Source organism: Ceratotherium simum, chromosome 16 (assembly GCF_057802395.1).
Source record: "Ceratotherium simum simum isolate JZ-2026a chromosome 16, ASM5780239v1, whole genome shotgun sequence".
NCBI classification, from domain to species: domain Eukaryota; kingdom Metazoa; phylum Chordata; class Mammalia; order Perissodactyla; family Rhinocerotidae; genus Ceratotherium; species Ceratotherium simum.
In genome coordinates, this window is record NC_141915.1 from 46,982,286 (window position 1) to 47,010,051 (window position 27,766).

The 27,766-nt window shown below is 47.9% G+C and overlaps 2 protein-coding genes across 8 annotated transcripts; one reads left to right on the forward strand and one right to left on the reverse strand.

Moving 5' to 3' along the window:
- Positions 1 to 11: 11 nt before the first annotated feature.
- On the forward strand, positions 12 to 5,142 carry PRR29 (proline rich 29). Of its 7 annotated transcripts, none has more exons than XM_087441415.1 (6): positions 50 to 180; positions 471 to 546; positions 733 to 839; positions 1,830 to 2,056; positions 2,176 to 2,246; positions 2,410 to 5,142. In XM_087441415.1, exons 1-6 carry the CDS (start codon positions 121 to 123, stop codon positions 2,694 to 2,696), a joined length of 828 nt encoding a protein of 275 aa, XP_087297541.1. In that variant the 5' UTR covers positions 50 to 120; the 3' UTR covers positions 2,697 to 5,142. The 7 variants fall into 7 exon arrangements, with proteins under 7 accessions (XP_087297545.1, XP_087297546.1, XP_087297544.1 ...); XM_004432911.3 differs by having other exon boundaries at positions 55 to 180; positions 2,445 to 2,568; XM_087441414.1 differs by having other exon boundaries at positions 48 to 180; positions 471 to 839.
- On the reverse strand, positions 3,583 to 27,766 carry ICAM2 (intercellular adhesion molecule 2). Its single transcript, XM_004432912.3, has 5 exons — positions 27,642 to 27,766; positions 8,264 to 8,368; positions 5,934 to 6,197; positions 4,439 to 4,759; positions 3,583 to 3,749 (listed from the first exon to the last, which is right to left on the reverse strand). Exons 2-5 carry the CDS (start codon positions 8,322 to 8,324, stop codon positions 3,583 to 3,585), a joined length of 813 nt encoding a protein of 270 aa, XP_004432969.1. The 5' UTR covers positions 8,325 to 8,368; positions 27,642 to 27,766.

Here is a 27,766-nt window from a genome sequence, read left to right on the forward strand (position 1 = left end):
AGAGAGCAGAAGGGCCAACGCCCGCAGCTTCCGGAGCCGCGGGCGAGCTGTGCGCATGCGTGGGAGGAGACTTAGGCGTCGCGGCGTCGCCTAGGTAACCGCGACCTGTGGCTGCGGGCCATGGCTTCCAGGCGTGGAGGGAGCTGGGGTCGCCCCCCACCACAGGGTGCAGCCTCGACGGTGAGTGCTGAGCCGGGAGCAGAGCGGGCCTTTACCGGGGAGGCCTGGGTTGGGGGGTTGGCGGAGTTAGGGAGCCGTCCCTGGAGAGGCCAGACCCTGGAGGGAGTGGTAGGGGGTGAAGAGAGCTACCCCAGCCGGAGAGGAAGACACCTGACAGGGAGACGGGGCGCCGTGGGGGCGCGGAGGGGAGAACGCGGCCCCTTCGGGGTTAGGGAGGCAACTCGCAACGCCCCCCCACCCCACCCCCGATCCCTTCCCCGCCTAGCCTGGCTGAGTCTCCCCTCCCCCAGCCCTGGGTGACCGTCTTGCAGCCCCTCCCGTGGGCCGTCCCACCGCCGCCCCCGCAGCCGGGCCGCGTGAAGGAAGGTGAGACACCAGGCTCACCCGCCTTGTGCCCTGCTCTGCCCCGCACATTCTCTGGGAGTCCGCGCTGCACGCCCCCCCCCGCCCCCGCTTCCGCGCCCTGGCGGGTGGGCGTCCGCGAAAAGGCCCTGGGTTCGGGGCAGAGGGCAGGGGAGACCCGGCGCGGGCCTGCTGAACCCTACGCCCTAGACCTACTGGAGCTGATGATGCTGCAGAACGCGCAGATGCACCAGCTGCTGCTGAGTCACCTGGTGGCAGCGGCGCTCAACCCCAGGCCCGTCTCGCCCCACCCGCAGGTGCGTGGACTGGGGGTGAGGAGGTGGGCGGGGTGCACGGGGTAGCCCACCGGCAGGTCCAGGGGTGGGGATCCATCTGGGGTCCCTGCTTTGAGAAAAACGACCAGGCGAGGCGACAGAGGAGCGGGAAGGCAGCCCACACCTATATGGCTGGGTCTGTTTGCCATCTGTTATATGCCAGGCCCTGCCTGTGTCAGCCTCCATGGGAGGGGGGTGGGGGGGTCTCAAAATACAGACCACTCAGGTTTTGTTTTCAAGGAGGTTTCCCTGCAGTGCATCCCCCACTGGACTGCAGGCCCAGGAGGGCAGGCACCATTGTACCCTGGGTCTGCAGGGGCCTGATACTTATTAGGGGCTCAATTAACATTTGAATGAATAAATAAATGAAAGACTTTGAATACAAGGCAGCTTTGGCTATGACGCGTGCACGGAGAGTTACAAAGTGTGAGTACACACTTGGTTGGGAGATGAGGAAAGGCTCCTGGGAGGAGCAGGTGGCCTTAGAACCAGCCTTGACAGCCAGGTAGGATTCCAATGCTGGGAGGTGAAAGGTGTGTCCACTATCATGGCTGGCAGGAGCTGCTGCCGCCCCTCACCCCCTGGCCCTCAGACAGCCCCTGGGGCGAGTGCCCCACCTGCTGATGGGGCGGAGTTGGGTCCAGGGGCTGGAGAAGAGGCCTGAGGCAGGTTGCTGGACTTTCACCCCAGCTCCGGAGTCACACCTGGATTCTTCCAGTCCCTGCTCGGCCACGTATTAGCTGGGTGACCTTAGACAAGTTGCTCAACCTCGTTGAGCCTCAGTTTTCCCACCTGCAAAATAAGGAAGAAATGTCTCCAGAGTGCCTTGCTTGCATGTAGTTAATATTCAATAAACAGAAGCCATTTTCTGATGCGTATCTGCAGAAATAACTTAGAGGGATAGAGGGGCGGGGGTAGGGAGAGCCTGATCCTGCGTCACCATCTCCCCTCCTCCTTTTGCACGATCCCCAGGTCTACCTGGAGGGCCAACAGGAGGAGTATGAGGAGGAGGAGGAGATGGAAGCCCAGGAGGAAGGGCCTGTGGTGTTCCACCACCACTACCTGCCCTGCCCGAGGCCCACTCTGGGCGCCCCCCTACCGTGGCCAGGCCCTTTCCTTTCTCCTCCCCCACATCAGCCCCACTTGCAGGACACGGCCAGGATTCAGCACCGCACTCCTGCCTCCAGGAAAAGGGGGGCGTAAGTGAGGCAAGGGTTTGGGCGCTGGCCAGGGGCTGGGGGTGGGGTGCAGAGATTTGTGGGTAAAACCCCAGAAACCACTTCTGATGGGGGTTTTTCTTTTCTCTTCCCCATCTCAGGAGAGCTGTGCCCCCACCCCCACCCGCCAGTGCCACAGGGACTCTGGGTGTAGATGTACCCCCAGCTTCAGGTAGGGGCCGGGTGGGTGGGCAGCAGGGCCCAGGCCTAGGGATGGGTCAGGAGGCCAGGATGGCCAGGTTCCCTGTGGGGACGGGGAGGGGGCTCCTACTGTCAATGCTGCAGGCAACTGGCCTGTCCTCTTCCCTTTCCCTCCTTGGGGTCCACTGAGGCAGGAGGAAGTCAAGATGAGGGTGCTGTCTCCCCCCAGACCACTATGATGCCGAGAGCCTGCCATGAGGACAGACGCTGGCCCTGGGACCCGCACCAGCTTCACCACAAGGCTGAAAACGGCCCTGGAGCCCCCAAGTGCCCCTCCAGTGCCTGCCGGCTCTGCGCCCACACCTGGCCACCATTCTCTCCCTCAAACCCAACCAGGCCTCTCCTCCCGGGTGAATCAGTCCCACCTCCCCACCCACCCCCACCATCCCCCCCTCCCCCGCCCCGCTCCTCCCCACACTGAGACCTTGAACTGGCCTGATCTCTGTTCTGGAGGAAGAGCTCCTTAGAGCACTGTCCAGGGCCTGGAAGCCACGTGGAAGCTCAACTCTGCCACACTGTTTTCTGCTCAGGCTAGGGGAGGCCTGGGAACCAGAGCACTCCCTTGACCTCCTCCCCTCAGCCCTCTCTCTGGGACGGCCAGGGCTGCGGGGCTTGGTTTGGCCTAATGACGGAACAGGAGGTGAGAGGGGAGGACTGCTTTTGTTGTCCACAGCTCTCTGAAGGCCCAGAGTGATGGAGGAGAGGACTGGCTGGGAGGGTCCTGGAGCTGAGCCAGTCCCCAAGGGGCCCCCACCCTCACCACAGGAAGCTGACTCTGTTGACAGAAAGGAGATGTCAGAGCCATGTCCTGCTCCTACTGGGAGTGGCCTGAGGTCCCAGGGGCCATGTGGGAACAGAGCGTCTCTCTGCCCCGCCAGCTGGCCAGGATGCATCCCCTCCACTCCCTCAGAAGGAATTATTCACTCAGAGCCTGATGAGGGTGGGTCTGGTACCTGGGCTGGTCAGCATCGGGGCACCCCAGGGCCTGGGCTGGCCAGAGCTCTGGAAGGCCCCTGTGAAGGAGAGGGCTGAGGGAGGCTGAGGAGACATTTGAGGAGAGAAGTCCAGGCCTGGTGGGTCCCCTTCCCAGCCACTGAGTGTTATCCCAGGAGGAGACATTGAGGCACAGGCTTAAGTCCAAGTGTTTGTATTCAGATTAGAAAAAGAAATGTCCCCAAAGGCCTCTGTTGCTTGTCACAGTCCTTCAGCCAGGGCTGGACCACAACCCTGAGGAGCCACGTCAAGTTCCAGTGGCTGTTGTGGCAGTGGCCATGCCGCTCATGCAGGCTGTATCTGGTAGGCCCATCTCAGGCCCTGAAGCACGCCGCTGCACCCTGCACCCTGTAGTTCCCCGTCCGATGCCGGTGCCAGTGCTGGCCGAAGACAAAGCACAGCAGAATGGATGTCACAAACAAGAACAGCAGCACCGACACGACCGTGATGATGATGACCATCTGGTTGTTCTGCATGGGCTCTGGGGAAGGAGACAGTGGTCTTAGAAGTCCTCTGGTCCCAGGTGCCAGGGCCCAAGAGGGAGTAGAGGTCCACCCATCACCCAGCCACCCCTCATCCATCCTGCAGTCACCCTGTGTTGCAGAGATGAGTGGCTAATGGGGTATTATCTAGGGGAAAGGTGGGAGGGGATCCGGGCCACCAGCCAGGCTTCTATGAGATGGTGAGGGCAGAAATCCCCCTGGCACCAGCATGTGGTTGCTGGACACCACAGCCTGGACAGTGGCGTGGTCCACGCCAAGTCTCTCCCTGGGCAGAGCTGACTGAGCTTCTATGAAACTCTCTGAAGACAGGGAATGCCTTGGCTATCTAGAGTCACAGAACAGTGGAGCTCCAGGGCACCTTAGGGGTCAGTCAGGCCAAACTTCTCATTGTAGAGAGGGGCCGAGGCCAGAGAGAGGAGTTGACTTGGTCAAGGTCACACAGCTCACTAACAGTCAAGCAACTAATCGGGGTCCAAGCCGAGAACTTGGAGAGAGCTTCAGGGAAGAGGGGGAGCAAGAGAGAGCCCTTGGGATTAACTGTGGGGGCCCTGGATGCCCACCCCCTGAGCTGGCAGAGAGTGGAGTGAAGGTCTTTTCTTCCCCCGAGGGGCCAAAAGTGAGTGAGTGCCCTCTCCTTCCCCATTCTGTCCTGGGGGCTCCCCCTCACCGTAGACCTCAAGCTCCCGGGGCTCTGAGACATAGGAAATGATGTGCCCGCCACGAGACCGCAGGTCCAGTTCGGCTTTGCAGTAGAAGTTGTGGTGGCCGTCTTCCCTGTGGGCTGTGGCGCTGTACATGGCCATGGCCTCTTGGGGGTCAGGCATTGTCTTCTCAAAGGTTTTATTGTGCAGAGTCTTTTTGCCACGGAGCAGGGTGAGGGTTAGCCTCTCAAGGGGTGCCACAGCGGGCGCTCTGCACTCGACGGTGAATGATGTGCCCAGAACCACCCGAGTGGGCTGCAGCGTCAGCAGCACCTGCTCCGGAGGGTCTGCAGGGAAGAATGGAAGGAGGTCTGGTCAGGACGGAGGTGCAGTCCCAGCAGCCCCCACCCAGCCAGGACCATTCCCTGTCACTGCAGTGTTCACAGGTCCCTGGCTGGACTTGTGGGGGAGGAAGTGGGCTGGGGCCTGGCCTGCTCTAGAGTGTAAAGAGGAAGAAGGAAGCAATTTAGGGTGAAGGAGGTATTGGGTGACAGTTTTATGGACATGATGGTTTCTGGAATGGACAAGAATGGAGGTGGTCATATGTCGACAAAGAGAGAAGGTCCAGAAACTGTGCAGCCGACTAGACAGAAAAAGTTTGGATCTGTCCCCTTCCTCTCCAGAAATTAAATACAAATTTCAAAAATTAAATAGTTGGATAATGTTGAGAGAGATGTAGAAGAGAGTGCTCATTGGAACTGGGCCAGGAACTGTGAAGTTCCTCACTAAAGAGGTGGGGGCTGGAGTCAGACCTGCCTGGTTTCTCCAGGATCAGGTTCATAGCCACCTCAATCCCTTATCTATGAAACAGGGCCCTGGATTCCCTTCTGAACTAGAATACCTTGCCCCCATCACTCCAGGATGATATGTTAGATTTCACACATCTTTCTGTTCATTTGATCCACTGATGTCGGTAATGGGGGGGACCCAAGTGACACCCTTGGTGCCGAGATGTTGAGAGAATCCCGGCCAGTGGAAGGTGTGTGCGTGATGATCCCACATTTGCCAAGAGCCCTCAGGGGAAGATAAAAGCACCGGGTGACGCCTCAACCTTCTCTCCATGAGGCAAAGGGGCCACTGGAGAGCGTGCCAGCCCTCCTGCTGGTGCCCCTGCTACTTGTCATGGGACGTGGGGTGTTCCGGTGATGGGCTGCTACTGAGCTGGGAGGAGGCTGTGAGCGGTGCGCAGGAACCCACTTTGAGATTTGTATAAGCCTCCCTTGGATTGTCCTCCTCTGAGCAAGCCTCAAAGCCAGGGTTGCCAGCGGGCTCAAGGAGGCCAGTGAAGGGTGTGAGCAGATTCTGAGCCCATAGCCTGAGTCCTGCTCCTTGTCACCCCGGGAGCCAGGAGGTGGAGGCCATGGCGACAGTGCCTAGGGGCAGTAACTGAGTAGCTCTGCAGACATTCAGCAGGCGCAGGCCCTGCCCTGGGGGAGGAGGGTCCCACAGCGCAGCACTCACGGAACACACTGATGTTCAGAGACTTTGAATTTTGTCCCCCGGAGCAGAGGAAGTAGCAATAGACGCCAGTGTCTTGGGAGGCACTGGAGACCAAGTACTGCTTCCACTGAGTTTGATTGACCAGCAGAGTCTTGTTTAGGGTGGTCTCCAGACCACCCTTCTCAGGCTGGGTGCAGTTGGTACTACAGTTGATCTTCCAGGACATTCCAGGCTCCACCACCAGCCGTTCTGACGACATAAGTACCTCGAACACCTCACCAGACCCTGGAAGACCAGAAACACTGGGCAGCAGATGTCCCCGCTGCCCTGCCCTGTGGAGCTGCCCACCACTGGCAGTCTGATTAAGGGGCAGGGGCCTGAGAAGAAAGGCCAGGGGTGACCCTCTGCTCCTCTCCCCTCATTCATGGCTTATTGCCTCATGTCTAGACCAAAGAGGCTGCTCCGCAGCTGTCTCCCTGCGTCTGGTTGCTCTTCCTCTAGCCCACCGCCTCTAGATTAGTCTTCCTCATGCACATCTTCCATCTCCACGGAGAGGGATCCTACTCGACCTTCAAGTGCCAGCCCAAATGTCCCCTCCTCCATGAAGGCCTCTGTGAGGTGGAGGTAGACTGTGTCCTCTGAGCCCCTGTGGCCCTGGGTTCAACACTTCCCTTTTCCTTTCCTTTCTTTCACATATACTTTTTGAACACCTGCCCTGTGTCAGGCACTGTACTCGGCTCTGGGGGTATGGCAGTGACCAGAGCAGATCAAACCCTGCCCTTGCAGAGCTCACATTCTAGTGAAGGAGACTGACAATAACAAACACATGAAATATCCAGCCTGTCAGATGGTGGTAAGTGCCTGGGAAAGAAAATAGGGAGCGAGGTGGGATTGCCATTTTGAAAATGTGGTCAGGGCCGGCTCCGTGGCTTAGCGGTTAAGTGCGCGCGCTCTGATGCTGGCGGCCCGGGTTCGGATCCCGGGAGCGCCCCGAGGCACCGCTTCTCCGTCCAACGTGAGGCCGAGTCCCACGTACAGCAACTAGAAGGATGTGAACCTATGACATACAACTATCTACTGGGGCTTTGGGGGGAAAAAACTGAATAAATAAAATCTTTAAAAAAAAAAAAAAAGAAAATGTGGTCAACACAGGCCTCACCGAGATGGTGACATCTGAGCAGAGACATGAGGGAAGTGGAGGTGAGCCCTACAGATATCTGGGGGCAGTGGTCCAGGGAGAGGGAACTGCCGTGCAAAGACCCTGGGTCAGGAGTGTGCTTGGTGTGTCTGAGGAACAGCAAGGTGAACAGGATGGCCGGAGCTCAGCGAGGAGGAAGGCAGGGGGACACAAGGTCAGGAAGGTTATGGGACCACCTTGCAAATGACTCATATTCATGCTGACTCTCCCTTAGACGTTTTGAAGGTTCTAGAAGGCAGGGCCCAGGTTTTGCATGTTTCCCTTTGTGCTTAGCACAATGCCCTGTGTGTGACACATTCAGGAAGTACTTGATGCATAAAGGTTGAGCACTCAACACTCACCTCCCACTCGGCAATGACCGGGAAGGTCCTTGATCCCAACCAGCTGGGCCCAGCCTACGTCCTGTGCTCCCACCACACCTGCGTGCCCCTGCTCTGCCCTCAGCTACTGGCATATAATGAAGTGGCAAGAGAGGGGCTTTCCAGGTGGACAGATCTGGATTTGAATTCTGAGTTCACCATGTACCAGCTGTGTGACCTTGGGCCAGGTGCTTTCCTCTCTCTGAGCCTCAGTTTCTTCATCTGTCAAATGGGCTAGTAATCACTTTTCTACAGGGCTGTCATGAAAGTTCAGTGAGATAGCACTTGAAAAGCACCTGGCAGGTTGTCCAAAACAGTGCTCGGCACATGGTGGCATTTTCCTTCACAGTCCCCTTGACCCACTGGAAGGGGATTCATTTTTGCTTTGACCATGGCCAGAAGGTGATGCTCTCTGCTGCCCCCTGCTGCCCCCTAGGCCACATCTGAAGACCTAGGCGTGCCCTCACCTTCCCTTGAACCGCAGCATCCCTTCACCTCCTGAGGTCCCCATCCAGCCCACCATTCAGCCTCTACAACCTGCCACTTCCACATGCCATGAAGCTGTGGGGCCTGTTCAACCTGGTGTCCAAAAGGCCAGGACCCCTACCCGCTTCCCCAGGGTCACGGGGAAGCCAGGCTGGCACAGCATCCTGTACCCACGGCGGTCAGCCGCTGTGTTCAAAGCCTCAGCAACATCGGGACTAGGACCCTTCCCTGGCCTGAAGCCAGGGGAGCAGGCAGCCCACCCTCTGGGCTGGCACGAGCCAAGTCAGGAACCCCAGGCACCGGCTCACCTGGGCAGCACAGCAGGGCGAGAAGGGCCACAGGCAGGCCCCAGCAACCAAAAGGGGACATCTTGGGTGGCGTCCACGGGCTCACAAGGAACAGCCGAAGGTCGCCTGGAGAGAGATGGAGGGTCAGGAAACGATGGCCTGGTTCCTGGTGCAGCCCAGAACTCCCAGCCGTCTGTGAGATGATGACCGCATTTCCTCTCATTATCTGAGTGGTCTTTGAGAAGCCACGTGGAAGGCCACATCCCAGGCTCCAGACCTGCAAGAATCCAGGCAGAGGAAGCTGGGAAGCCACTGAGAAGCTGGTCCTCCTTGCATGCTCCCGTGCAGGGGGCAGGGCCGGTGAGGGGTGTGCAGGCATGTGAGTGAAGTGCGTGCACACAGGACTCCGCCGTGCTGTGTGTGCACGGAGGACAGGGATGCATACAAGCTCCAGACCCGGAGAACCCCAAATCCCACAGGATGCATTGTCGGGGTCCCCTTTGGGCAGAAAATATCCTGAGTCAGGACCTGTCCAGCACACATGGTCACCATAGCAAAGTGGCTAGAGAGCTGGGTTTTCTAAGGAAAACTGGGCAGGAATTGTAGGTGCTGCACTAACTGCCCAGCACAAGTCTACTTAAACCTCAACACCGCTCGGCTTTCAACCTCAGCCTGTCCCTGACTCAGCTGATACAGGGACAACTTGAGGGAAATGCTCCCACCAGAGTCCCCAGCAGCTCAGGCACAGACAGAGGTAATGGGGGTCAGTCTGGCAGTAGCCCAAAGCCCCAGCCTCCATTTCCTGGGCTTCGATTATGGTGTCCCCGCCTCACTCCAGACAGGGAACCTTGGTCAGTGAGGGGGTGGTTAGGGCCTGAGGAGTTGCAGTGTACTTCTAGGGAGGCTCTGTCACCTGTTGAGGGATCCCCAGAAGCAGTGAACGGGTGAGAGGGGGGTTCTGATGGTCAGGAGGGCCTTCCCAGGAGGCTTCTGATCATGACACATCCAGGCTTCTAATGCCCCAGTTAGGCCTAGGAGCCCCTGGACTAGCAGGGCCTGGGAGAGGCCGGAGAGGAGCAGGTCTCCTCGCCTTCTCAGGGGCACCCCAGATGGGGCCTTTCCAGAGGGACACCCCAGCATTTTCAGAGCTTAGGCCAAACTCCATTTCTGGGTTGGGAGGGCAGGGTGAGGCTGTGCCCTTCTCTTTGGCTGCTGAGGCCAAAGGTTGTTGCCATTGTGTGCAGTTGTCAAGCGCGGCCATTGTCAGTCCGGATCCAGGGAAGTCCCTGGACAGCGCCGCTGGCCTTCAGAAGGATGCAGAGAGAAGATGGAGTGAAGAGTGGAGCTGTGACCCCAGCCCAGGGATCTGACCCCACGTGGGGCTGCAGGAAACACTCCCCCAACCCAAGCTAGAGGCCGAGGGGGCAGTCCCAGGGGCTCAGACAGCGGGCGCTGCTGTGGTGGGGACTCTGTGGTCTCCACTGGGCCAGAATAACAATAATAATAATAACAACAAAAATAACAACAATAATACAATAGTGAACATTTACTGACCATAGGTCAGGCCCTGTCATACCCACTCTACAAATATTAGCTAACTAATCCCCCAACTCTATGAGGTGGGGACTGTGACTGCCCCCATCTTACGAATGAGGAACCTGAGGCACAGAGCAATTAAGTTACTTGCCCAAGGTCACATATTTAGGAGACAGTGACGTCACTATGAGCGAGAGGCAGCCCTGGTGACTGCCGAAGCCCCCAGAGCCGGGGCAACAGAAGGATGCTTAGGGGCTCGATCCCCAGGGGACCCTTGGGAGGGAAATGCAAGAGCCCAAGGCCCAAGGAAATTGCTGAGGTCTCCCTTGCTGTGAGGGGCTGCAGGAAGGTGGGATGGCTCATGCCCAGAGAGCTCCAAACAGCTTCTGGAAGGGACAGTGCCTATGAATTCCAGCTGCAGACACAGCCGAGCCAGCCTGACTCCATCCCCACTGGTGTCCAAGTGAGGCTTCCGGGGGCCCGCAGGTCCTGCCCTGGCCCTGCCAGCTCCCGTCCACCACCTCCTCCTTTGATCTCTCTCCCACCCCACCTGGACAGGCCCTCCTTGACCCGGGCACACCAGGCATGTGAAATGGCTTTGTTAGACATGTGGACTGCATTCTGATAGCTTACACCTCAATCTCTCCTCCGTCCCCACTGGCCTGTCCACCCATGAGGGCAGAAGCCAGATCTCACACACTGCTATACCCATCTCAGATATGACACTGCCTGGCACATGGTAGGTGTTTAATAACCGCTCATCCAGTAGATGGACGGATGGATGGATTAGCGAAGGAAAGAAAGAAAGAGTCTGTCTTGGTTTACAACCCAAACAAGCTTGGATGAGGGCTTTTCTCTTGGGTTCACCCAGCAAATCTCTCTCCTTCTACTGATGTCTCCGCTGGCCCCCAGGCCACAGAGCTGGGCCCCATAACCAGGGCCAACCATGATTCCTTACTCCCCGAGGATGGGCACTCAGAGTTAGGCCTGGGCAGGGTTTTTCCTGGGACTTTCTGAACCGGAGCTCATAGGAACAAACCCTTCCCCTTCTGATCCTAAGAACAGGCGCCCGTGAGCCAGCAGCTGTCTGTGCTCGCACCAGTGCAAGTTAAGAAGCCGATAAAAAGGAAAGCCGACTCAGTGGAGGAGGGAAGGTGATCCAGAATTGTCACAGATAACGTGCTAGCTGAGGGGTGAGATGAGGTGGACTCTGGAGGGGGTGGGCTGGGTTATGTGGCTGGTGATGATTCTGTGTTGTAGAAATGAAAGAGCTTTCCAGGCTGGACATCAGCAGAAGGGTCTGGCCCTTCAAACCTGCCCATGGGAGTCAGGGCTAGATATGTGTCACTGCAGAAGAGGAGTTACTACAAGGTGGGTTCTGCCTCACAGAACTTTCAGGCAGGATGTGAAGTTGGGGTGTGGGGTGGGAGTGCTCTATTTCCATGAGGCCCCGAGACCTTCTGGGAAAAAGAATGAAGAACATTTGGGGGCCTGATGATCAGACCCTAGAATGTCATGATAAATGCTTCTAAACAAAGGGAGGAGACCAAAGCTTCCTGACACCAAGAAGTTGCCCGGGGATGAGAGGAAACCGACCATCACGTAGAAGAGAGAAGAAATTCAGGTATTCCTTCCCGGAATACTGTTTCACCAGCAAATACTATCTCACTTATTTTTTAGGTCTCTGAGTTCTTCAGTGAAGAAGACAATAAAACTGGACATGTTAAGATACTTCTGGAAGGTACGAAAGAATTTGAGGGAGGCGAGGTTGGAGTATCAGTTCAGGAAGTGAACTCGTCTTTCCCACAGGGCTTTGGAAGCTTAACATCCTGCCTGAATCTTAATCCAATGACTTCTCTCTATCACTTATATTCCTGTTGAAAGAATTGTCAGCGTAGAATTGTGTTCCCAGCAAAACCGTCTTTCGAAAACCAAGGTGAAATAAAGACACAGATAAAGACTGAGAGAATTTATGCCCACTAAAGGAACTTTTAGAGATGTGCATCAGGAAGAAGAAAAAAATGATTGCAGGACAGTTTTCCATGTAAGAAGAAAGAGCGAGAAAATAAAGTGGCAAATCAGTATGTACCTCCAACCACCATCGTCTGCAATAATAATATTTATAATATTTAATTTGAGAAGTTTTAAAAAGTTCAAAACTAAAATCCTGGGCAATGCTCTATAAGGGAGGAGTACAGTTAAAGCATTCTAAACTCCTCGTGTTGTTTAGGAGGGAGGGGACACTTTAAATTATACGAGCATGGTAAAATTTCAAGAAAAACTGGCAGAGAGAGAATGTATAAGTTTTAAACCACTAGAAAGGGTTAAAATGGTATAAAACCAACCAACCTTCAATCAATCAAAAAAATTAAATAAGAAGAAAAGGAGAGAAAAAGTGAGACGTAAATTTTTTAAAAGACAGTATGAAAAAGTCCAAATTTATTGATAATCACAATAAAGATGAAAAATTTAACTACAGTTAAAAGACAGATGTTGTCAGAGAGATTTTTTTGTGTGTGCTTGTTAATCTATTTCTGTCTGATGTCTGGATTTAATGCCAGGACAATGCCTCGTAGTCATGAATTGGTCACAACAGCACTGCCGGAAGAAGAGGAATGGTGACTGGGCCTATTATCTCTAGAAATCCTCCCTTTTTTTTATGGAGGTCATAATAGTTTATAACATTGTGAAATTTCAGTTGTACATTATTATTTGTCAGTGACCATATAACTGTGCCCTTTACCCCTTATGCCCACCCCCCAAAGCCCTTCCCCTCTGGTAACCACTAAAGTGTTCTCTTTGTCCATGTGTTAGTTTATCTTCCACATATGAGTGAAATCATAGAGTCTGTCTTTGTCTGGCTTATCTTGCTTAACATAATACCCTCAAGATCCACCCATGTTGTTGCCAATGGGACAATTTTGTCTTTTTTACGGCTGAGTAGTATTCCATTGTATATATATACAACATCTTTATCCAGTCATCAGTTGATGGGCACTTGAAATTGCTTCCACTTCTTGCCTATTGTGAATAATGCTGCAATGAACATAGGGGTGCATAAGTCTCTTAGAATTGTTGATTTCAAGTTCTTTGGATAAATACCCAGTAGTGGGATAGCTGGGTTATATGGTATTTCTATTTTTAATTTTTTGAGGAATGTCCATACTGTTTTCCACGGTGGCTGCACCAGTTTGCATTCCTACCAGCAGTGTATGAGGGTTCCCTTTTTTCCACATCTTCTCCAACATTTGTTATTTTTTGTCTTGGTGATTATGGCCATTCTAATGGGTGTAAGGTGATATCTTAGTGTAGTTTTGATTTGCATTTCCCTGATGATTAGTGATGTTGAATATCTTCTCATGTGCCTATTAGCCATCTGTATATCTTTTTTGGAAAAATGTCTGTTCATGTCCTCTGCCCATATTTTGATCGGGCTGTTTTTTTTTTTTTTTGTTATTCAGTTGTGTGAGTTCTTTATATATTTGGGATATTAACCCCTTGTTGGATATATGATTTGCAAATATTTTTTCCCAGTTGCTGGGTTGTCTTTTCATTTTATTCCTGGTTTCCTTTGCCTTGCAGAAGCTCTTTAGTCTGAGGAAGTCCCATTTGTTTATTTTTTCTTTTGTGTCTCTTGCCGAGTAGATATGGTATTCAAAAAGATCCTTCTAAGACTGATGTCAAAGAGTGTACTGCCTATATTTTCTTCTAGGAGTTTTGTGGTTTCAGGTTTTACCTTCAAGTCGTTGATCCATTTTGAGTTAATTTTTGTGTATGGCAAAAGATAATGGTCTACCTTCATTCTTTTGCATATGGCTGTCCAGTTTTCCCAACACCATTTATTGAAGAGACTTTCCTTTCTCCATTGTATGTTCTTAGCTCCTTTGTTGAAGATTAGCTGTCCGTAGATGTGTAGTTTTATTTCTGGGCTTTCAATTCTGTTCCCTTGATCTGTGTGTCTGCTTTTGTACCAGTACCATGCTGTTTTGATTACTATAGCTTTGTAGTATATTTTGAAGTCAGGGATTGTGATGCCTCCAGCTTTGTTCTTTTTTCTCAGGATTGCTTTAGCTATTTGGGGTCTTTTGTTGCCCCATATGAATTTTAGGATTCTTTGTTCTATTTCTGTGAAGAATGTCATTGGGATTCTGATTGGGATTGCATTGAATCTGTAGATTGCTTTAGGTATTATGGACATTTTAACTATGTTTATTCTTCCAATCCATGTGCATGGAACATCTTTCCATTTCTTTATGTCATCATCGATTTCTTTCACAAATGTCTTATAGTTTTCATTATATAGGTCTTTCACCTCCTTGGTTAAATGTATTCCTAAATATTTTATTCTTCTTTTGTTGCGATTGTAAATGGGATTGTATTTTTGAGTTCTTTTTCTGTTAGTTTGTTATTAGAGTATAGAAATGCAACTGATTTTTGTCAGTTGATTTTGTCCCTGCAACTTTGCTGTAATTGTTGATTATTTCTAATAGTTTTCCGATGGATTCTTTAGGGTTTTCTATATATAAAACCACGTCGTCTGCAAACAGCAAGATTTTCATTTCTTCATTGCCTATTTGGATTCCTTTTATTTCTTTTTCTCGCCTAATGGCTCTGGCCAAAACCTCCAGTACTGTGTTGAATAAGAGTGATGAAAGTGGGCACCCTCGTCGTCTTCCTGTTCTCTGAGGGTGGCTTTCAGTTTTTCCCCTTTGAGTGTGATGTTGGCTGTGGGTTTGTCATATATGGCCTTTATTATGTTGAGATACTTTCCTCCTATACCCATTTTATTGAGAGTTTTTATCATAAATGGATGTTGGATCTTGTCAAATGCTTTCTCTGTGTCTATTGAGATGATCATGTGGTTTATATTCCTTGTTTTATTAATGTGGTGTATCACATCGATTTGTGGATGTTGAACCATCCCTGCATCCCTGGTATAAATCCCACTTGATCATGGTGTATGATCTTTTTAATGTATTGCTGTATGCGGTTTGCCAATATTTTATCGAGGATTTTTGCATCTATGTTCATCAGTGATATTGGCCTGTAATTTTCCTTCTTTGCATTGTCTTTGTCTGGCTTTGGGATCAGGGTGACGCTGGCCTCGTAAAATGTGTTAGGAAGTGTTCTGTCTTCTTCAACTTTTTGGAATAGTTTGAGAAGGATAGGTATTAAATCTTCTTTGAATGTTTGGTAAAATTCTCCAGAGAAGCCATCTGGCCCTGGACTTCTATTTTTTGGGAGGTTTTCGATTACCGTTTCAATCTCTTTCCTTGTGATTGGTCTATTCAGATTCTCTATTTCTTCTTAATTCAGTTTTGGGAGGTTGTATGAGTCTAAGAATTTATCCATTTCTTCTAGATTGTCCAATTTGTTGGCATATAGTTTTTCATAGTATTCTCTTATAATCCTTTGTATTTCTGTGGTATCCGTTGTAATTTCTTCTTTTTCATTTCTAATTCTATTTATTCTTATTCTATTTATTCTCTCTTTTTTTGTTGGTGAGTCTGGCTAAGGCCTTGTTAATTTTGTTTATCTTCTCAAAGAACCAGCTCTTTGTTTCATTGATGCTTTCTACTTTTTTTTTTTTTTGCTTTCAATTTCATTTATTTATGCTCTAATTTTTACTATTTCCCTCCTTCTGCTGACTTTGGGCTTCGTTTGTTCTTCTTTTTCTAATTTTGTTTTCTAATTCTGTTTAAGATTGCTTATTTGAGATCTTTCTTGTTTGTTAAGGTGGGCCTATACTCCTATGAATTTCCCTCTTAGGACTGCTTCAGCTGCTTCCCATATGAGTTGGTATGGTGTATTTTCATTTTCATTTGTCTCCAGATATTTTTTGATTTCTCCTTTCATTTCTTCAATGATCCATTGGTTATTCAGTAGCATGTTGTTTAGTCTCCACATATTTGTCACTTTCCCAGCTTTTTTCTTGTAGTTGATTTCTAGTTTCATAGCATTATGATGGGAAAAGATGCTTGATATGATCTCAATCTTCTTAAATTTATTGAGGCTTCCCTTGTTTCCCAACATATGGTCTATCCTTGAGAATGTTCCATGCATGCTTGAGAAGAATGTGTAATCCGCTGTGTTTGGATGGAGTGTTCTAGATATATCTATTAAGTCCATCTGGTCTAGTTTTTCATTTAAATCCACTATTTTCTTGTTGACTTTTTGTCTGGATGATCTATCCATTGATGTAAGTGGGGTGTTATGGTCCCATACTATTATTGTGTTGTTGTTAATGTCTCCTTTTAGGTGTTTTTTTTTTTTTTTTGTGAGGAAGACCAGCCCTGAGCTAACATCTGCCAATCCTCCTCTTTTTGCTGAGGAAGACTGGCCCTGGGCTAACATCCATGCCCATCCTCCTCTACTTTATATGGGACGCCGCCACAGCATGGCTTGACAAGCGGTGCATCGGTGCGCGCCCGGGATCCGAACCGGTGAACCCCGGGCCGCCACAGCGGAGCACGCGCACTTAACCGCTTGTGCCACCTCGCCAGCCCCCTTTCAGGTTTGTTAATAGTTGCTGTATGTACTTTGGTGCTCCTGTGCTAGGTGCGTATATATTTATAAGTGTTATGTTTTCTTGGTGGAGTGTCCCTTTTATCATTACATACTGCCCTTCTTTGTCTCTCATTGCCTGTTTCTTTTTTTTTTTAATGAGGGAGATCAGCCCTGAGCTAACATCCATGCTAATCCTCCTCTTTTTTTTTTTTTTGCTGAGGAGGACCGGCTTTGAGCTAACATCTATTGCCAATCCTCCTCCTTTTTTTTCCCCCCAAAGCCCCAGTAGATAGTTGTATGTCATAGTTGTACATCCTTCTAGTTGCTGTACGTGGGACACGGCCTCAGCATGGCCAGAGAAGCGGTGCGTCAGTGCGCGCCCGGATCCAAACCCGGGCTGCCAGTAGCGGAGTGCGCGCACTTAACTGCTAAGCCACGGGGCCAGCCCTCTCATTGCCTGTTTTATCTTGAAGTCTACTTTGTCTGATATAAGTATGGCAACACTTGCTTTCTTTTGTTTGCCATTAGCTTGGAGTATTGCTTTCCATCCCTTCACTCTCAGCCTGTGCTTGTCTTTAGAGCTGAGATATGTTTCCTAGAGGCAGTATATTGTTGGGTCTTAGTTTTTAATCCATCTTGCCACTCTGTGTCTTTTGATTGGAGAATTCAATCTGTTTACATTTACAGTGGTTATTGATATATGAGAACTTAATGCTTCCATTTTATCAATCATTTTCTGGTTGTTCTGTATGTCCCCTGTTTCTCGTCCCATGTATTTTGGACTACCAATTCAGTTTGGTAGCTCTCTATGATGGTTTTCTCAGTTTTCTCTTTGTTTGTCATTTGTATCTTTGTTCTGATTATTTGTTTAGCAGTTACCATGAGGTTTGCATAAAAAATCTCATACATGAGATAGTCCATTTTCTGATAGCCTTTTATTTCCTTAGTCTAAGCCAATTCCATCCTGTATCTCTTCCCCCTGTAAGTATTATTGTCACAACTCATTCCATCTTGTGTTGTGAGTTTGTGGTTAAAATGATGAGATTATATTTATTTTTGATGTTTTCCTTCTCTTTATCTTTAATGTTATAATTAAGTGTTTGCTAACCTGTTCTGATAGAGAGCTGCTATTTTCTGATTTTGTCTGCCTATTTATGTCCTTGCTCAAGGCTTTGTAAACTCTTCCTTTTTTTTTTCTGGTATGAGGGCCTTCTTGATCATTTCTTGTGTGTGTGTGTTGCGGGGGGTCTTGTGGCCATGAACTCCCTCAGCTTTTGTTTATCTGGGAAAGTTTTTATTTTTCCATCACATCTGAAGGATATTTTCACTGGATAGAGTATTCTTGGCTGAAAGTTTTTGTCTTTCAGAATTTTGAATAATCATTCTGCTCTCTCCTAGCCCGTAAGGTTTCTGCTGAGAAATCCGCTGAAAGCCTGATTGGAGTTCCTTCGTAGCTTATTTTCTTCTGCTTTGCTGCCCTTAATATTTTTTGTCATTGACTTTTGCCAGTTTTACTACTATATGCCTTGGAGAAGGTCTTTTTATGGTGATATAATTAGGAGTTTCATTAGCTTCTTTTACTGTATTTCCAGCTCCTTCCCCAGGTTTAGGAAGTTCTCAGCTATTATTTCTTTGAAAAAGCTCTCTGCTCCACTCTCCCTCTGGAATACCTATAATCCTTATGTTGCATTTCCTAACTGAGTCAGCTATTTCTTGGAGAATTTCTTCATTTCTTTTTAGCCTTAGGTCTCTCTCATCCTCCGTCTGAAGCATTTCTATATTTCTGTCCTCCAGACTGCTAATTCTGTCCTCCATAATATCAGCTCTGTTATTCAGGGAGTCTAGATTTTTCTTTTTCTCATCCATTCTGTTTTTCATTTCCAACATTTCTGATTGGTTTTTCTTTATAGCTTCAATCTCCTTTTGGAGAATTCCATCTGTTCATTAATTTTTTTCCTGATCTGATTGAACTGTCAATCTGTATTTTCTTGTAACTTGTTGAGTTTTTTTATGGCTATTTTGAATTCTCTGTCATTTAGATTGTAAACTTCTGTGCCTTCAGGATTGATTTCTGGGTGGTTGTCATGTTCCTTCTGGTCTGGAGTATTAATATATTTCTTCATCCATTTGATGGTGTGGATTCGTGCCTTTGCATTGTGATGGTATCTGGTCACAGATTCCACCTGCTGCCACCGGGGGGGTTCAGGAGTTATACATTCTGAGCCCATGGTGATTCCTGGCATCTGTGCCTGTCCTTAGGATCTATGCTGACAGGGTCTGTCTGTGGTTTCTGGCTCGTTTGCTCACAGCTACTGCTTTTCTAATCTATGTGTGGGTGCTCTGGCTGATGGAGTGAGCTGGAGCGCCGGGCAGGGGGAGAGGGGCTTTCTTCCGCACGTGCGATCCTGGGGGCATTCTCGCTCTGCCCTCGCTATCTGCTCTGCTGGGGTGCTGGCTTGATGAAGACACCCCCGCAATAGCTTAGCCACCTCTCTGTGGGGCTTTCCCATGGGCTGTGAGGGAACTTGGAGAGTGAAGGTGTTCTTGTGGAGAGCCCCCCTCTTTTCTCAGAGCCTTGTGTAGTCCCATGCCCTGGGTCACTGCCACTGGGGAGGGAAAGGGAAATCCTCCCATTTTTAAGGTGATTCTGGTTGATTCCCTTTGAGAACCACAAGATTCGATGTGACTAGCAAATGGGTGTGACATGGATCGTGATTCCCTCTGGTGCCCCCACTAATAGCTGTCCTTCACACAAAGCTCAGTTCTAAATCAGTTTAGCTTCTGGAACAACTTAAAGGACACAGGGTGATTCTGTGTATTTGTCAGGTGTAGGCTGAAGGTGTTGAACTGAGAAAGTGGATGCATATGGATTTTAACACTCCAGACAGAAAGCAGAAAGGGAGGGATTTTCCAAGTTGGAAAGAGGATTTGGGAGACAGGAGTTGGAAGTTCTCCTTCTTCCTCTTCCCTCCGCTCTCCTGCTCTTAGATTTCTGGGGGTACACACTGTCACCTTTTCTCAGCAGAATATGATCAGATTACTAAGAGAAGGAGGAAGGAAAAGGAAAGTAACGTGTAGTTGATGCCTGTTCTCTGCTAGGGACTAAGCTGAGGTTTTAATACATTATTTTATTTAATTATCACACCAAATCTATAAAAAGAAAGAGCCATTCTAATTGTGCATCTGAGGAAATAGGGGTTCAGGTGAATTAATCACCTGCCCAAGTCACAGACCTATTAGGTGACAGAGCTGAGATGAAAACTCAGGAATGGCTCCTGCCCTTCTCCGCTTCTCCGGCTCAGCGCCATCTTGTCTTTTCCCAGCTGACTTGACATTGTTCGAAGTTGAGAGAGAAGGAGCGTGAGTCTCCAAAATGGCGTTGGATGGGGGCGCTGTGGCTCCCTATCTCCTGTTCTCCCAGCATCTTCAGAGGGAACGGCGCCAGCGGGAGCAGGACAGTTTCCGCCAGGCAGCCCTCCATGGGCACCGGCTGCGCGCAGGGCCCATGCTTCTCCTTCCTCTGGTTCGCCCAGGCCTTGTCAGAGGTGTGTGCCAGCAACTGTCTGGCCGGGACAGTGAAGCAGAAGAGGAGGTGGGGATGGCGAGCCCCATTCCGGGAGAGGGCAGCGTCCTCATCCCCCTGCAGGGCCCAGCCTTGGCAGCCTCCGTGAAGCGCAGAACCCCGGGGTTCCCTCCCACCTTACTGCCCCGAGGGCGCCACCTCTGGGCCAAGGCCCGCTCCTCCTGCACCTTCTGTGACCACATGCTGAGCAAGGACTTAATTAAGCATGGCCCACCCAGCACCTCCCCTTGGGAGAGCGCACCTTGGACTACCCGGCGGGAGCGATGCCTTCAGCCACCCGGCACTGGGACACCAACTCCCGGCCATCCCAGTGGAGGGGGGCCTGGCCATCACACTATGGCGGCCAGCTGCCTGCTGCGAGTACCACGCTGTCGAGCAGCTGTTCAGTGACCCCCGCACCACTGTCTGCGAGGTCATACGGGATGTCCACGAAGCGGAGTGGGGCTGCTGGGGCCCTGCCACTTGCGGGCTGCCCTCAGTGGGGTGGGTCTCCAGGTCCTGGTGGCTGCTTTCTGTAGCCTTACAGGGCTCCTACAACCAGAGAGGCCCCATTCGGGCCCCCAGCGATTGCACCAAGGCCTACTATAAAGGGGGGACTGGCACTCAGTGGTGGTACAGGCTATGGCTGGCTGGGAGGTTCTTTCTAGAATCTGGACACTGGCTGCCACTGACCACCACTAGGTACACCACCACTGGGGACATCAGGGTTGGCTGGACAGTGGCCCAGGCTGGAGCCATGTGTTCCTAGGAGCGCCGAGGATGATTGTAGGTGAAGGTCAGAGTATCCACTGCTCCCATGGTTGATGAAACCCTTTGCAGATGAGATAGGAGCATTCCAGATGCAGTGAGGGTTTAATCAGGCTGTTCAGCTAGCCCTGGGCACGTGGGCGGGGCATTCTTGTGGTAAAGAGCCACTGGCACAGCCTTTGGAAATGAAATGATAGAGATGTGACTTCCCCCACTCACTCATTGCTGTTGCTCCTTGCTTCACCTGTAATGGTATATGAGGGTTGAGAAGAAGACGGCTGGGATGGGTGGCTCCAACTGGATTGGAGGGGAGGGGGATCTGGAGCAGCCAGGGGCCCCAGAAGAGGAGAAATGGAGGGGAGGCAGATTCAACACCAGTTGTGCCAGGCTTTGGGAGATGAACCATGGGGGCATTTGGTCACACATTGGCATTTTCATCCCTCCTCACCGGCTGTTTCTGGCTCCCTGAGACTCAATCATGGAAGGCACAGAAAAGCATGTGACAAGAAACTCATAGCTTTTAATCCTGGCAGGAAGGACAAGGAAAATCAAGGACAAAGATTTGAGTAGGTTTTACTATTCTCCCTCTGGGGATGGGGGAGGGGGAAATCTGTCACATTTAATAAACACCCCCCCCAATCTCTAAAAAAAAAAAAAAAAACAAAACTCAAGAATGACGAGTGGTTGGCTGGATGATCAGTGGTTGACAGGGGCTGGGGAGGGACGAATAGGCAGAGAACAGAGGATTTTTAGGACAGTGAAACCACTCTGTATGATACTAATATGGTGGATACACGTCATTATACATTTGTCCAAACCCAGAGAATGTACAACACCAAGAGTGAGCCCTAATGTAAACTAATGGATGTATATTAATATAGTGTATTAATATGTTATGTAGTGTAATGTGTATGCAGCGTATAATGCGTAATGTAGTGTATTAATGTAATGTAATGGACTTTGGGGGATAATGACATGTCAAAGTAAGTTCATTGAATGTAACAAATGTACCACTCGGTGGGGGATGTTGACAATGGGGGAGGCTGTGCATGTGTCGGAATAGGGAGTATATAGGAAATCTCTGTATCTTCCCTTCAATTTGGCTGTGAACCTAAAACTGCTCTTGAAAAATAAAGTCTATTTTAAAAAATAGCTCAAACACACTACCTCAGAAGAGAACATTCTGGGTTATGGTTCTTGCCAACCATGGACTGCTATTGAAAATGCAGGCTTTTAAACTCAATTCTTAGTCAGCAGGGTTTAGTGGAAGTTATGGATTCAGTCATTCCTAAATTCTCATCTCAGATTAGATTTTAAAAATATTAAAACACAAAACCCAGTTCTATGTTGTTTATGAGACACACCTAACACATAAGAGTATAGAATGGCTGAAAGTCAAAGGATGAAAAAAGATATACCAGGCAAACACTAACCAAAAGAAAGCCAGGAAAGTTCTGTTCATCTCAGACAAAGAGGACTTTTAAGACAAAGATATTTATTAGGGAGAATGAGGGCCTAGATTAAAGGGTCAATTCAACAGGAAGTTATACTAGTTCTAAACTTGTAAGCACCTAGCTTGAAAGAACTACAAAGAGATAAAACCACCATCATAGCAAAAAATTTTAATACACATCTATCAATTATGAATAATGAAGTAGACAAAAAAAGCAGTAACTGAATGCAAGAGCTGAAACACACAATATAAAAGCTTGATTCACACCTATAAATTAGAGAACACGAATTCTTCAAAAAGGTAAGTTGAAAACCCCACATACTTGGTAACGTAAAAACATAATCTAAATAACCCACGGGTCAAAGAAATAGCAGTAATAACACATTTTAAAATTCTTAAACTTGAGTGATAATGAAAATATCATATGTTAAAATTTATAGGATGGATGAACAGTGGTACTTAGAGGGAAATTTATAACCTTAAATGCTTGTATTAGAAAAGTGTTTGATATAAGTATCCAATTTAAGTAAGTAGTCAGGAAGTTAGAATTAGAACAACAATGTAAACACAAAGGGGAATAAAAAAGAGCAGAAATCAGTAAAATAGAAAACAAAGATATGGGAGACAGGACCAATAAAACCAAAAGTTAGTTCTATGAAAAAACTAACAGAATGGGCAAATCTCTGGTGAAATCTGTTTGTAAACAAAAGAAAGCACAAATAAACATTATTAGGAAGGAAAGTGGGAACATAACTACAAGGTTGAAAAGAACACAATACAAATTCATAGAAACAGAAAGAAGAACAATGGTTGCCAGGGGCTGGAGTGAGGGGAAACAAGAAGTTGTTATTTAATGTGTAGAGCTTCAGTTTTGTAAAGATGAAAAAGTTCCAGAGATTGGTTGCAAAACAATGTGAATGTACTTAAACACAACAAAATGTACACTTAAAAATGGTGAAGATGGTACATTCTATGTTATGTGTATTTTACCACAATTAAAAATAAAAAAGAAGACTATAAATAACCTATGCCAAGAAATATGAAACAAAGTAGACCAAATATTAGAAAAATATAACTTACCAAACCTGATTTAAGAAGAAATAAAAAGCCCTAATGGTTCTTAACTGTTAAAGACATTGAATTGGTAATTTAAAATCTTCCCACAAAGAAAATACAAAGTCCAGATAGTTTTACAGAAGTTTAAGTAGAAGTAATTCTAATCGTATAAAAAACTCTTTCTGAGGAGGGAAAAATCAGGAACATTCTCTAATTCTCTCTATGGGGCCAGTGTAACCTTAATACCAAAATGAGACAAGTATAGGTTGAGAAAGAAGAGGCCAGTCTCACTTGTGAATATAGATGCAACAATTATAAGAAAAATGCTAGCAAATCAAATAAAGTAGTGTATTAAAAATATAAGACATCACATCCAAGTTGGGCTTATCTCAGGTATGCAAAGGTGGTCTAACAAGAGAATAAAAACCTACAAATATCATTTATTACATTGGTAATAGTAGACTCGGGTGCTCTATGTCACATGACTTCTGCCCTCCTCTGATATCGGCTTGTTATGAGAGGTTCGGGGATTCGATCGGAGATGTAAAAGACACTTTCCACTCCAAACAAATGGACTGAAGGTATATTTTATTATATAGAGGATAGTAAAGGCGATAGTCTGCAAACAGATCCAAATAGGTCAAATATTAAGAGGGAAAAACATCAGCCCTACTGGAAAGGGAAAACACCCACATCGGCTGAAGAGATATGACACAAATCAACCGGAAAGAGAAACATCAGGTTGACCGAAAAGAGAACACATCAAATCAATTACTTCATATCAAATCAATTACTTCACATCAAATCAGTTACTCATAATATCCACGCCCCACTGCCGGGAGAGCCCTGTCAATCGACGTGGCTGGGCAAGGATCACACGTCCTGGGCAAAGTGTCCCTTCCACAGGTGGAACTCTCACCGGGGCTCAGTTTCTAGCAGTTTTTATACCATCAGTAATTTTCAGAGTAAGCAATTACAGAGTTTGCAGAGCAAGCATTTAGTGTTTCCATGCACAAAATGGTTATCAGTGGCGTACGTGCACTGAGCCCCCTGGCTAACGTCCCAGCCCAGTAGTTGTGTACGTGTATTGTTCTCTTTGGTTATCGTCTCAGCCCGGCACAGATGGCCAGTCCATTCCGGGCTACGACGCTCCAAGAGCCTTGAAATGTTACAACTTGCAACTCTCTCCGTGGGAGAAAGGCCAGTTCCCGGGAAGAGGCCGGTTCCCACCACACAGAAAGCAGCTTTTATATTTCTTTTTGTGCTGATGGCTGTAGGTCAATGGAGTGGCCAAACATGGCTGTACTCGTGTCAAGACACGGCTGCACTTACAGTGGATAATTTTGTGTAAGCTTAGACAAACCTTACCCTCCCAGTGTCCCACTTCAAGCTTATACCATGTTTCTTTTCGCTTTTTGCCTCAGGGTCTTCTTCAATGCTTTAAGAGCCACTTATCTGCTTGCTAGTGTTTCCCAGAAGTGTGGGAGAGTTAAGTTCCCTAAGATGCAACCCTCAACCAATGAGGGGACAGGAGCTGGTGGAAACGACCTTCAGCCTCCTTCTTTCAGTGGGCAATCCTGGGGGGCATCTTGTAGGCTTATCAAAGGTCCAGAAAGAACTGAGCTCCCTTTGCCTACAGCTGTGACATCAGTCATGCACCTTCAGTTGGCTTTTCCTCCTTCCCTGTTTCAGTCTCCCTGCTCCTTCGCTCCATGCTTCCTGGAATCACCTCTTGAAGAACCTACCTGAACCTAAGTCCTTGTTCCAGGCTCTCCTTTTGAAGGAGCCCAAACTAAAAACTTTCATTAACAGATTTAAGAAGAAAAAACATATGATCATCTCAACAGATCCTGGGGGATAAAATGGTGACATTCAACATCCTTTCCTGATAAAAGCTCTTAGCAAATTACAGGAAACTTCCTTAACCCAATAAAGAGAACTTACAAAAAGCTTACATATATATTATTTTCCATGGGTAAATCTTAGGAAATAAGTAAATCATTTCCTTTAAAATCAGGAACCAGATGAGGATGCCCACTATCTCTGCTTCTATTTAACATTGCACTAGAGGTCCTAGACAGTGCAGTAAGACAAGAAAAAAAAATTAAAAGAAACCTCCTAAAGATGGGAAAAGAGCAAAACCATCAGTATTTTCATATGATATGAATGCCTAAGTAGAAAATCCAAAAGAATGATCAGACAAGTGATTCAAAATAATAAGAGATTTTAGCAAGGCAGTTAGCTATGAGATCAATATCTAAAAATAAGTTGCTTTTGTGCATATCAGTAACATACAAAAATATAATTTAAGAAACACCCCATTTATAATGGCAAAAAAAGAGAAATAAATCTAGCAAATCGTGTACAAGACCTAGAGTAAGAAAGTTATAAAACTTTATTGAAAGACATTAAATACAATCTAAGTAAATTGAGAGAAAGCCCATATTCATGGATAAGAGATTCAATATTATAAAGATGTCAATTCTCCCCTTACCAATCTACCGATTCAATGCAATTCCAATTAATCTCAATAGAGTTTTTCATGGAAATTAAAAGCTGATTCTAAAATTTATGTCAAAGAACGAAAGGACCAAGACAACCCTAAAGGATAATAAGGCGAGAGGATTTGCTCTATAAGATATGAAAACTTACTATAAAATACGGTGTTAGTGTAGATGTAGGCAAATTAACCAATGGAACAGAATAAAGAGCCCAGAAACAACTTGTATGAAATTTTGACACATGACAAAGACGGCATTGTAGAGCATTGGACGAAAGAAGGGTCTCTCAAATAAATCATGCTGGATCAATTAACCATATGGAGAAAAGGGGGGAAAATGTATCCCTACCTCACACCAAAGGTAGAAATCAACTCCATCTGAATTAAGAATTTATATGCGAAGGAACACTTTAAAAACTTTTATAAGAAAACATGGGAGAGTATTTTTATGTCCTTGGGGCAGGGAAGGATTTCCTAAGCAAGGAAATCCTAATATCACCAACATACAAGAAACAATTGATAATTTTGATTACATTAAAAATACATATAAACATTTCAAAGAAAAGGAAACATGTCTAAACAAATGAAAAGACGCTTTAACTCAATGGTAGCCAGGGAAATTAAAATTAAAACCACAATGGGATACCATTTTATATCTACTAGATTGCAAAAGTTAAAAAATTTGACAAGACCAGTTGTCGGAGAGGTCATAGGTCAATAGGAACTCTTATAATTGCTGGTGAGAGTGTATACTGGTTCTCTAGGAAATAATTAGGCATTATCTTGTAAAACTGAATATTCTTATACCCTATAACCTACAATTCCATTCTTACACATATGCCCTAGAGAAATTTTTGCACTAAGAACCAGGAGACATGTTCCATGCTCACTCTTACTATCTGTGTGACCTTGAGCAAGTCACTTAATCTTTCTGTGCCTCAGTCTCCTCTTCTGTAAAATGGGATTAATAATAGTACCTTCCTCATAGGGTGGCCGTGTGGATTAAACAAATTAAATGAGCTAATATTTTTAAGTATTTAAAACAGTGCCTAGGGGCCGGCCCATTGGCCCAAGCGGTTAAGTGCACGTGCTCTGCTGTGGCGGCAGCCCATATAAAGTAGAGGAAGATGGGTACGGATGTTAGCCCAGGGCCAGTCATCCTCAGCAAAAAAGAGGAGGATTGGCATTGGATGTTAGCTCAGGTCTGGTCTTCCTCACAAAAAAAAATTAAAAAAAAAAAAACAAACAGTGCCTAGCACACAGTAAATGTTATATAACTGTTTCATAAAATAAAATAAATAGGCATGCATATGTGATAAAGCTCTAAAAAAAAACAAGCAAGGGAACAATAAACAAAATTTGGTAGGGTGGGTACCTCTGCACTAAATGCAAGATTTAGTGATATTTCATCCTTGTGCCGAGTGGTGGGTTCAGGGCTGTTCATTATATCATCCTGCTGTATGATGTACTCGTATGTTACATATGTGTACAATATGTGTCACAAATTTTACAAAAGAATACAAAGAGAAAAGAGAAATTCCTCTATGTCTAGACAGAAGAGGCTCCATGGGAATGTGAGCCGTCCGCCTCTAACAGAGGCAGGAAGGATTTCATCACGAACCCCAGATGCAATCCCCAGGCGAAGAGGACTGTGCCTCCCCCTATGCCTCAACTGGGCCTCAGCTCCGGCCCCGCTCAGCCGGCTCTGGTGATACCCACGTGGGACCAGGAGACAACACCACACTTCTAAATCGGTCACCCAGGTGTCACAGCAGGAGAGGAAGGGAGAGGACAAAAACAGGAAACAACCACAAAAGCAAGGCCTGTGGCCCCGGAGACGGCAGGCGGGGGCTTCACCGGGCAGGAAACATCCCCCAGGAGGAACTGCGGGGATCTCCAGCCCCCGCGCTCGCCAGGGGAAACAGGCCCAGAGAGAAGGGACTAGAACTCCAGCCTTGACGCTCCGACCCAAACACTTTCCGCGCTGCCAAGAAGGAAGAGAGAAGCATGACCTTACCTGTGGTCCGGTAAACGGAGCGACTGTGGTGGGGAAGGAGGGCGGCAGGAGTCCCGCGCCCCCAAGAGGTGGGAGCCAGATGGGCTGCGCCCTCGCTGGTGCTGCGGCTGCCCCCTTGCTGCGAG